At 50.0% G+C, this 12358-nt stretch overlaps 1 protein-coding gene across 1 annotated transcript in view; it reads right to left on the bottom strand.

Moving 5' to 3' along the window:
• LOC139252633 (phosphofurin acidic cluster sorting protein 2-like) overlaps positions 1-12358 on the bottom strand; it is a 469430-nt gene that overhangs the window by 60491 nt on the left and 396581 nt on the right. The window contains exon 16 of the mRNA XM_070873440.1: positions 5384-5426. Coding sequence (XP_070729541.1) covers positions 5384-5426 — 43 coding nt within the window. The remainder of the gene's footprint in view (positions 1-5383; positions 5427-12358) is intronic.

Below are 12358 nucleotides of genomic sequence, written 5' to 3'. Positions count from 1 at the left end.
ACAGACACTACACACAGCCCGTGTACACTCCCCTATCACAGACACTACCCACAGCCCGTGTACACTCCCTTATCACGGACACTATCCACAGCCCCTGTACACTCCCCTATCACAGATACTAGCCACAGTCCGTGTACACTCCCCTATCACGGACACTACCCACAGCCCGTGTACACTCCCCTATCACACACACTACCCGCAGCCCGTGTACACTCCCCTATCACAGACACTGCGCACGGCCCGTGTACATTCCCCTATCACAGACACTACCCACAGCCCGTGTACACTCCCCTATCACAGACACTATCCACAGCCCGTGTACACTCCCCTATCACAGACACTACCCACAGCCCGTGTACATTCCCTTATCACGGACACTATCCACAGCCCTGTACACTCCCCTATCACAGACACTAGCCACAGTCCGTGTACACTCCCCTATCACAGACACTAGCCACAGTCCGTGTACACTCCCCTATCACAGACACTACCCACAGCCCGTGTACACTCCCCTATCACAGACACTACCCACAGCCCGTGTACACTCCCCTATCACAGACACTACCCACAGCCCGTGTACACTCCCCTATCACAGACACTACCCACAGCCCGTGTACACTCCCCTATCACAGACACTACCCACAGCCCGTGTACACTCCCTTATCACGGACACTATCCACAGCCCCTGTACACTCCCCTATCACAGACACTAGCCACAGTCCGTGTACACTCCCCTATCACGGACACTACCCACAGCCCGTGTACACTCCCTTATCACGGACACTATCCACAGCCCCTGTACACTCCCCTATCACAGACACTAGCCACAGTCCGTGTACACTCCCCTATCACAGACACTACCCACAGCCCGTGTACACTCCCCTATCACAGACACTACCCACAGCCTGTGTACACTCCCCTATCACAGACACTACCCACAGCCCGTGTACACTCCCCTATCACGGACACTGCCCACAGCCCGTGTACACTCCACTATCACAGACACTACGCACAGCCCGTGTACACTCCCCTATCACAGACCCTACCCACAGCCCGTGTACACTCCCCATCATGGACACTACCCACAGCCTGTGTAACTCCCCTATCACAGACCCTACCCACAGCCCGTGTACACTCCCCTATCACGCACACTACCCACAGCCTGTGTACACTCCCCTATCACGCACACTACCCACAGCCCGTGTACACTCCCCTATCACAGACACGACCCACAGCCCGTGTACACTCCCCTATCACAGACACTACCCACAGCCAGTGTACACTCCGTTATCACGGACACTATCCACAGCCCCTGTACACTCCCCTATCACAGACACTAGCCACAGTCCGTGTACACTCCCCTATCACGGACACTACCCACAGCCCGTGTACACTCCCCTATCACAGACACTACCCACAGCCCGTGTACACTCCCCTATCACAGACCCAACCCACAGCCCGTGTACACTCCCCTATCACAGACCACACCCACAGCTCATGTACACTCCCCTATACCGGACACTGCCCACAGCCCGTGTACACTCCCCTATCACAGACACTACCCACAGCCCGTGTACACTCCCCTATCACAGACACTACCCACAGCCCATGTACACTCCACTATCACAGACCCAACCCACAGCCCGTGTACACTCCCCTATCACAGACACTACCCACAGCCCGTGTACACTCCCCTATCACGGACACTACCCACAGCCCGTGTACACTTCCCTATCACTGACCCAATCCACAGCCCGTGTACACTCCCCTATCACAACCCTACCCACAGCCCGTGTACACTCTCCTATCACAGACACTACCCACAGCCCGTGTACACTCCCCTATCTCAGACCCTACCCACAGCCCGTGTACACTCCCCTATCACGGACCCTACCCACAGCCCGTGTACACTCCCCTATCACAGACACTACCCACAGCCCGTGTACACTCCCCTATCACAGACACTACCCACAGCCCGTGTACACTCCCCTATCACAGACACTACCCACAGCCCGTGTACACTCCCTTATCACGGACACTATCCACAGCCCCTGTACACTCCCCTATCACAGACACTAGCCACAGTCCGTGTACACTCCCCTATCACGGACACTACCCACAGCCCGTGTACACTCCCCTATCACAGACACTACCCGCAGCCCGTGTACACTCCCCTATCACAGACACTGCGCACGGCCCGTGTACACTCCCCTATCACAGACACTACCCACAGCCCGTGTACACTCCCCATCACAGACACTACCCACAGCCCGTGTACACTCCCTTATCACGGACACTATCCACAGCCCCTGTACACTCCCCTATCACAGACACTAGCCACAGTCCGTGTACACTCCCCTATCACGGACACTACCCACAGCCCGTGTACACTCCCCTATCACACACACTACCCGCAGCCCGTGTACACTCCCCTATCACAGACACTGCGCACGGCCCGTGTACATTCCCCTATCACAGACACTACCCACAGCCCGTGTACACTCCCCTATCACAGACACTACCCACAGCCCGTGTACATTCCCTTATCACGGACACTATCCACAGCCCTGTACACTCCCCTATCACAGACACTAGCCACAGTCCGTGTACACTCCCCTATCACAGACACTAGCCACAGTCCGTGTACACTCCCCTATCACAGACACTACCCACAGCCCGTGTACACTCCCCTATCACAGACACTACCCACAGCCCGTGTACACTCCCCTATCACAGACACTACTCACAGCCCGTGTACACTCCCCTATCACAGACACTACCCACAGCCCGTGTACACTCCCCTATCACAGACACTACCCACAGCCCGTGTACACTCCCTTATCACGGACACTATCCACAGCCCCTGTACACTCCCCTATCACAGACACTAGCCACAGTCCGTGTACACTCCCCTATCACGGACACTACCCACAGCCCGTGTACACTCCCCTATCACACACACTACCCGCAGCCCGTGTACACTCCCCTATCACAGACACTGCGCACGGCCCGTGTACACTCCCCTATCACAGACACTACCCACAGCCCGTGTACACTCCCCTATCACAGACACTGCGCACAGCCCGTGTACACTCCCCTATCACAGACCCTACCCTCAGGCCGTGTACACTCCCCTATCACGGACACTACCCACAGCCCATGTACATTCCCCTATACCGGACACTGCCCACAGCCCGTGTACACTCCTCGATCACAGACCCTACCCACAGCCTGTGTACACTCCCCTGTCATGGACACTACCCACAGCCAGTGTACACTTCCCTATCACAGACCCTACCCACAGCCCGTGTACACTCCACTATCACAGACATTGCCCACAGCCCGTGTACACTCCCCTATCACAGACACTACCCACAGCCCGTGTACACTCCCCTATCACAGACACTACCCACAGCCCGTGTACACTCCCCTATCACAGACACTACCCACAGCCCGTGTACACTCCCTTATCACGGACACTCTCCACAGCCCGTGTACACTACCCTATCACAGACACTGCGCACAGCCCGTGTACACTCCCCTATCACGGACACTACCCACAGCCCATGTACATTCCCCTATACCGGACACTGCCCACAGCCCGTGTACACTCCTCGATCACAGACCCTACCCACAGCCTGTCTACACTCCCCTATCATGGACACTACCCACAGCCAGTGTACACTTCCCTATCACAGACCCTACCCGCAGCCCGTGTACACTCCACTATCACAGACATTGCCCACAGCCCGTGTACACTCTCCTATCACAGACACTACCCACAGCCCGTGTACACTCCCCTATCACGGACACTACCCACAGCCCGTGTACACTCCCCTATCACAATCCCTACTCACAGCCCGTGTACACTCCCCTATACCGGACACTGCCCACAGCCCGTCTACACTCCCCTATCACAGACCTTACCCACAGTCCGTGTACACTCCCCTACCACGGACCCTACCCACAGCCCGTGTACACTCCCCTATCACGGACACAGCCCACAGCCCGTGTACACTCCACTATCACAGACACTACCCACAGCCCGTGTACACTCCCCTATCACAGACACGACCCACAGCCCGTGTACACTCCCCTATCATGGACTCTACCCACAGCCCGTGTACACTCCCCTATCACGGACACTACCCACAGCCCGTGTACACTGCCCATCATGGACACTACCCACAGCTCGTGTACACTCCCCATCATGGACACTGCCCACACATTCGGAAACACAACACTGACTGAGCTTGAAGCTGGAGTCTCTGGTTTGCGAGATTCAGTAGCACAGCGAGAGCTACATTACATAAGAACATAAGAAATAGGAGCAGGAGTAGGCCATACGGCCCCTCGAGCCTGCTCCGCCATTTAATACGATCATGGCTGATCCGATCATGGACTCAGCTCCACTTCCCCGCCCGCTCCCCATAACCCCTTATTCCCTTATCGTTTAAGAAACTGTCTATCTCTGTCTTAAATGTATTCAATGACCCAGCTTCCACAGCTCTCTGAGGCAGATAATTCCACAGTTTTACAACCCTCTGAGAGAAGAAATTTCTTCTCATCTCAGTTTTATATGGGCGGCCCCTTATTCTAAGATGATGTCCCCTAGTTCTAGTCTTCCCTATCAGTGGAAACATCCTCTCTGCATCCACCTTGTTGAGCCTCCTCATAATCTGAAACGTTTCGATAAGATCACCTCTCCTTCTTCTGAATTCCAATGAGTAGAGGTCCAACCTCCTCAACCCTTCCTCAAAAGTCAACCTCCTCATTCCCGGGATCAACCGAGTGAACCTTCTCTGAACTGCCTCCAAAGCGAGTATATTCTTTCGTAAACACGGAAACCAAAACTGCACGCAGTACTCCAGGTGTGGCCTCACCAATACCCTGTATAACTGTAGCAAGACTTCCCCTGCTTTTATACCCCATTCCCTTTGCAATAAAGGCCATGATACCATTGGCCATCCTGATCACTTGCTGTACCTGCATACTATCCTTTTGTGTTTCATGCACAAGTACCCCCAGGTCCCGCTGTACTGCGGCACTTTGCAATCTTTGTGCATTTATATAATAATTTGCTCTTGGATATTTTCTGCCAAAGTGGATAACCTCACACTTTCCAACATTATACTCCATCGGACAAATTCTTGCTCACTCACTGAGCCTGTCTACGTCCTCCTGCAGCCTCTGTGTCCTCCTCACACATTGCTCTTTCTCCCACCTTTGTATCGTCAGCAAACTTGGCTACGTTACATTCACCCACTGAGCCCGAGTGGCCTTAAAGCTATCTTTTGCGAAGACCCAGAACAGTGGTGCTTGAGTTGAAAGAGAAGAACGTGGTTGTGGGACAGTGAGTTGAGGAGCTAAGTGTGTCACCCACCTGACGTTGATAGACATTGCTCCACGATGCCCACTTTGACGACCTGTTAGAATCACAGAAATAATCGCTGAGCTTCTCATACAATCAGTCAATGGCTTTAATACAATACTGTTCTGATGGAAGGTCATCAGCTGAAACGTTAAGTGTTTCATTCATTCAGGAAGGATAGAATAAAAGGAAAAGGAGGTGGAGTAGCATTGCTGGTTAAGGAGGAGATTAAGGCAATAGTTCGGAAGGACATTAGCTTGGATGATGTGGAATCTATATGGGTAGAGCTGCAGAACACCAAAGGGCAAAAAACGTTAGTGGGAGTTGTGTACAGACCTCCAAACAGTAGTAGTGATGTTGGGGAGGGCATCAAACAGGAAATTAGGGGTGCGTGCAATAAAGGTGCAGCAGTTATAATGGGTGACTTTAATATGCACACAGATTGGGCTAACCAAACTGGAAGCAATACGGTGGAGGAGGATTTCCTGGAGTGCATAAGGGATGGTTTTCTGGACCAATATGTCGAGGAACCAACTAGGGGGGAGGCCATCTTAGACTGGGTGTTGTGTAATGAGAGAGGATTAATTAGCAATCTCGTTGTGCGAGGCCCCTTGGGGAAGAGTGACCATAATATGGTGGAATTCTGCATTAGGATGGAGAATGAAACAGTTAATTCAGAGACCATGGTCCAGAACTTAAAGAAGGGTAACTTTGAAGGTATGAGGCGTGAATTGGCTAGGATAGATTGGCGAATGATACTTAAGGGGTTGACTGTGGATGGGCAATGGCAGACATTTAGAGACCGCATGGATGAACTACAACAATTGTACATCCCTGTCTGGCATAAAAATAAAAAAGGAAGGTGGCTCAATCGTGGCTAACAAGGGAAATCAGGGATAGTATTAAAGCCAAGGAAGTGGCATACAAATTGGCCAGAAATAGCAGCGAATCCAGGGACTGGTAGAAATTTAGAACTCAGCAGAGGAGGACAAAGGGTTTCATTAGGCAAGGAAAATAGAGTATGAGAGGAAGCTTGCAGGTAATATTAAGACGGACTGCAAAAGCTTCTATAGACATGTAACGAGAAAAAGGTTAGTAAAGACAAACGTAGGTCCCCTGCAGTCAGATTCAGGGGAAATCATAACAAGGAACAAAGAAATGGCAGACCAATTGAACAAGTACTTTGGTTCAGTATTCACTAAGGAAGCCACAAACAACCTTCCGGATATAAAAGGGGTCAGAGGGTCTAGTAAGAAGGAGGAACTGAGGGAAATCCTTATGAGTCAGGAAATTGTGTTGGGGAAATTGATGGGATTGAAGGCCAATAAATCCCCAGGGCCTGATTGGTTGCATCCCAGAGTACTTAAGGAGGTGGCCTTGGAAATAGCGGATGCATTGACAGTCATTTTCCAACATTCCATAGACTCTGGATCAGTTCCTATGGAGTGGAGGGTAGCCAATGTAACTCCACTTTTTAAAAAAGGAGGGAGAGAGAAAACAGGGAATTATAGACCAGTCAGCCTGACATCGGTAGTGGGTAAAATGATGGAATCAATTATTAAGGATGTCATAGCAGCGCATTTGGAAAGAGGTGACATGATAGGTCCAAGTCAGCATGGATTTGTGAAAGGGAAATCATGCTTGACAAATATTCTGGAATTTTTTGAGGATGTTTCCAGTAGAGTGGACAAGGGAGAACCAGTTGATGTGGTGTATTTGGATTTTCAGAAGGCTTTCGACAAGGTCCCACACAAGAGATTAATGTGCAAAGTAAAAGCACATGGGATTGGGGGTAGTGTGCTGACGTGGATTGAGAACTGGTTGGCAGACAGGAAGCAAAGAGAAGGAGTAAATGGGTACTTTTCAGAATGGCAGGCAGTGACTAGTGGGGTACCGCAAGGTTCTGTGCTGGGGCCCCAGCTGTTTACATTGTACATTAATGATTTAGACGAGGGGATTAAATGTAGTATCTCCAAGTTTGCGGATGACACTAAGTTGGGTGGCAGTGTGAGCTGCGAGGAGGATGCTATGAGGCTGCAGAGTGACTTGGATAGGTTAGGTGAGTGGGCAAATGCATGGCAGATGAAGTATAATGTGGATAATTGTGAGGTTATCCACTTTGGTGGTAAAAACAGAGAGACAGACTATTTATTATCTGAATGGTGACAGGTTAGGAAAAGGAGAGGTGCAACGAGACCTGGGTGTCATGGTACATCAGTCATTGAAGGTTGGCATGCAGGTACAGCAGGCGGTTAAGAAAGCAAATGGCATGTTGGCCTTCATAGCGAGGGGATTTGAGTACAGGGGCAGGGAGGTGTTGCTACAGTTGTACAGGGCCTTGGTGAGGCCACACCTGGAGTATTGTGTACAGTTTTGGTCTCCTAACTTGAGGAAAGTCATTCTTGCTATTGAGGGAGTGCAGCGAAGGTTCACCAGACTGATTCCCGGGATGGCGGGACTAATATATTAAGACTGGATCAACTGGGCTTGTATTCACTGGAGTTCAGAAGAATTAGAGGGGATCTCATAGAAACGTTTAAAATTCTGACGGGTTTAGACAGGTTAGATGCAGGAAGAATGTTCCCAATGTTGGGGAAGTCCAGAACCAGGGGTCACAGTCTAAGGATAAGGGGTAAGCCATTTAGGACTGAGATGAGGAGAAACTTCTTCACCCAGAGAGTGGTGAACCTGTGGAATTCTCTACCACAGAAAGTTGTTGAGGCCAATTCACTAAATATATTCAAAAAGGAGTTCGATGAGGTCCTTACTACTCGGGGGATCAAGGGGTATGGCGAGAAAGCAGGAATGGGGTACTGAAGTTGCATGTTCAGCCATGAACTCATTGAATGGTGGTGCAGGCTAGAAGGGCCGAATGGCCTACTCCTGCACCTATTTTCTATGTTTCTATACACCACATGCGCTGCCTGATCTGTTGAGTGCTTCCAGTAGTGTCTGAGTTTAACATGATCAATGAGCTCAGCCGAACATGTTCACCTTGATCACATGCGTTTAAAAAGTCCCACCCACCTTGGGCAGGGCAGGGTCGCCACCAGCCAAGTCCTGGAGGGTGCTGACATCACCAGCAATGAGGCTCCGCTGGGCTGGACGTGGGGATGGATAACGGGTGGATGGCAGAGGAATGCCGAGTGGGCCACACTGCTGCTACAGGGACACAATGATTCATCACTGAAGGCAGGGCAGCATGGTCACAGGGTCTTGGGAAACCCCGGCAATGGCACACTGAATCGAGGAGAGAAGGGATTTGACCGACAATGCTGTGCCCCTGTGGTCAGCAAGGTCCAAGTGATCAACAGGAGATCCCCCCAAGAATGAGGTTATGTTAGACCTATCTCCACTCCCTTAAGACCAAGGGACGCAGACATGAATGCTTATGGCGGACATCAGGTTTATCCAGTCATCACCAGAGCTGGTTGGACCACATTAAGCACTATTGGGTCCTGACCTCCCCTCTGCCAAAACTGCTCACTGTTCCAGGATCATGCTGGAATGCAAAGACAATCCCAGGCTACTCTTCCCCCACTACAACCCGTCGTCTTCCTTGCCCGACAGACCACAACTCCAACAAATACGAGAATCTCAGGGACTTCTTTGTCACGAAGATCACTGAGACCATCCATTCAGCTGCCTCTATTGCATCGCTCCCTTTCCCTCACCCCCAGGGCCGAACTTCTCCTAAAGTCCAGAACCAGGGGACACAGTCTAAGGATAAGGGATAAGCCATTTAGGACTGAGATGAGGAGAAACTTCTTCACTCAGAGAGTTGTTAACCTGTGGAATTCCCTGCCGCAATAAGTTGTTGAAGCCAGTTCATTGGATATATTCAAGAGGGAGTTAGATATGGCCCTTACAGCTAAAGGGATCAAGGGGTATGGAGAGAAAGCAGGAAAGGGGTACTGAGGTGAATGATCAGCCATGATCTTATTGAATGGTGGTGCAGGCTCGAAGGGCCGAATGGCCTACTCCTGCACCTATTTTCTATGTTATTAGGGATGGTTTTCGAGACCAATATGTTCGGGAACCAACGAGGGAGCTGGCCATCCTAGATTGGGTGATGTGTAATGAGAAAGGACTAATGAGCAATCTTGTTGTGCGAGGCCCCTTGGGGAAGAGTGACCATAATATGGTAGAATTCATTATTAAGCTGGACAGTGACACAGTTAATTCAGAAACTAGGGTCCTGAACTTAAGGAAAGGTAACTTTGATGGTTTGAGGCGTGAATTGGCTAGAATAGACTGGCAAAGGAAACTGAGAGGGTTGACGGAGGATAAGCAATGGCAAACATTTAAAGATCACATGGATGAACTTCAGCAATTGTACAACCCTGTCGAGAGTAAAAATAAAACGGAGAAGGTGGCTCAACGGTGGTTAACAAGAGAAATTAAGGATAGTGTTAAATCCAAGGAAGAGGCATATAAATTGGCCAGAAAAAGCAGCAAACCTGAGAACTGGGAGAAATTTAGAATTCAGCAGAGGAGGACAAAGGGTTTAATTAGGAGGGGGAAATACAGTACGAGAAGAAGCTTGCCAGGAACATAAAAACTGACTGCAAAAGCTTCTATAGATATGTGAATAGAAAATAATTAGTGAAGACAAACATAGATCCCTTGCAGTCAGATTCAGGTGAATTTATAATGGGGAACAAAGAAATGGCAGATCAATTGAACAAATACTTTGGTTCTGTGTTCACGAAGGAAGACACAAATAACCTTCCGGAAGTACTAGGGGACCGAGAGTCTAGTGAGAAGGAGGAATTGAAGGATATCCTTATTAGGCGGGAAATTGTGTTCGGGAAATTGATGGGATTGAAGGCCGATAAATCCCGGGGCCTGATAGTCTGCATCCCAGAGTACTTAAGGAAGTGATCCAAGAAATAGTGGATGCATTGGTGATCATTTTCCAACAGTCTATCGACTCTGGATCAGTTCCTATGGACTGGAGGGTAGCTAATGTAACACCACTTTTTAAAAAGGGAGGGAGAGAGAAAGCTGATAATTATAGACCGGTTAGCCTGACATCAGTCGTGGGGAAAATGTTGGAGTCAATTATTAAGGATGAAATAGCAGCGCATTTGGAAATCAGTGACAGGATTGGTTCAAGTCAGCATGGATTTATGAAAGGGAAATCATGCTTGACAAATCTAGAATTTTTTGAGGATGTAACTAGTAGAGTGGACAAGGGAGAACCAATGGATGTGGTGTATTTGGACTTTCAAAAGGTTTTTGACAAGGTCCCACACAAGAGATTGGTGTGCAAAATCAAAGCACATCGTATTGGGGGTAATGTACTGACGTGGATAGAGAACTGGTTGGCAGACAGGAAGCAGAGAGTCGGGATAAACGGGTCCTTTTCAGAATGGCAGGCAGTGACTAGTGGGGTGCCGCAGGGCTCAGTGCTGGGACCCCAGTTTTTTACAAGATACATTAATGATTTGGATGAAGGAATTGAGTGTAATATCTCCAAGTTTGCAGATGACACTAAACTGGGTGGCGGTGTGAGCTGTGAGGAGGATGCTAAGAGGCTGCAGGGTGACTTGGACAGGTTAGGTGAGTGGGCAAATGCATGGCAGATACAGTATAATGTGGATAAATGTGAGGTTATCCACTTTGGGGGCAAAAACACAAAGGCAGAATATTATCTGAATGGCGGCAGATTAGGAAAAGGGAAGGTGCAACGAGACCTGGGTGTCATGGTTCATCAGTCATTGAAAGTTGGCATGCAGGTACAGCAGGCGGTGAAGGCAAATGGTATGTTGGCCTTCATAGCTAGGGGATTTGAGTATAGGAGCAGGGAGGTGTTACTGCAGTTGTACAGGGCCTTGGTGAGGCCTCACCTGGAATATTGTGTTCAGTTTTAGTCTCCTAATCTGTGGAAGGACGTTCTTGCTATTGAGGGAGTGCAGCGAAGGTTCACCAGACTGATTCCAGGGATGACAGGACTGACATATGAGGAGAGACTGGATCAACTGGGCCTTTATCCATTGGAGTTTAGAAGGATGACAGGGGATCTCATAGAAACATATAAGATTCTGACGGGACGGGACAGGTCAGATGCAGGTAGAATGCGGGCCGACTACTGCACCAATTTTCTATGTTTGCTCCTTCCCAAGCGACATACAGGCATCATTGCCCAGTTTCTCTATATCTCTGCTCATGCCCTTTCGGAGGGTACTGTACCCCGGTGTTATACAGTGACAGACCTGGACCCACCAGTACTGTACCCCAGTGTTATACAGTGACAGACCTGTACCCACCGGTACTGTACCCCAGTGTTACACAGTGACAGACCTGTACCCACCAGTACTGTACCCCAGTGTTATACAGTGACAGACCTGGACCCACCAGTACTGTATCCCAGTGTTATACCGTGACAGACCTGTACCCACCAGTACTGTACCCCGGTGTTATACAGTGACAGACCTGTACCCACCAGTACTGTACCCCAGTGTTATACAGTGACAGACCTGTCCCCACCAGTACTGTACCCCAGTGTTATACAGTGACAGACCTGGACCCACCAGTACTGTACCCCAGTGTTATACAGTGACAGACCTGGACCCACCAGTACTGTACCCCAGTGTTATACAGTGACAGACCTGTACCCACCAGTACTGTACCCCAGTGTTATACAGTGACAGACCTGTACCCACCAGTACTGTACCCCAGTGTTATATAGTGGCAGACCTGTACCCACCAGTGCTGTACCCCAGTGTATTACAGTGACAGACCGTACCCACCAGTACTGTACCCCAGTGTATTACAGTGACAGACTTGTACCCACCAATACAGAACACCAGTGTGACACAGTGACAGACCTGTACCCACCAGAACTGTACCCCAGTGCTATACAGTGACAGACCTGTACCCACCAGTACTGTGTCCCAGTGTTGTACAGTGACAGACCTGTACCCACCAGTACTATACCCGAGTGTGATACAGTGACAGACCTGTATGCACCAGTACTGTACC

The sequence above is a fragment of the Pristiophorus japonicus genome, unplaced genomic scaffold (genome assembly GCF_044704955.1).
Source record: "Pristiophorus japonicus isolate sPriJap1 unplaced genomic scaffold, sPriJap1.hap1 HAP1_SCAFFOLD_471, whole genome shotgun sequence".
NCBI classification, from domain to species: domain Eukaryota; kingdom Metazoa; phylum Chordata; class Chondrichthyes; family Pristiophoridae; genus Pristiophorus; species Pristiophorus japonicus.
This window is presented reverse-complemented; position numbering and strand designations above follow the sequence as displayed.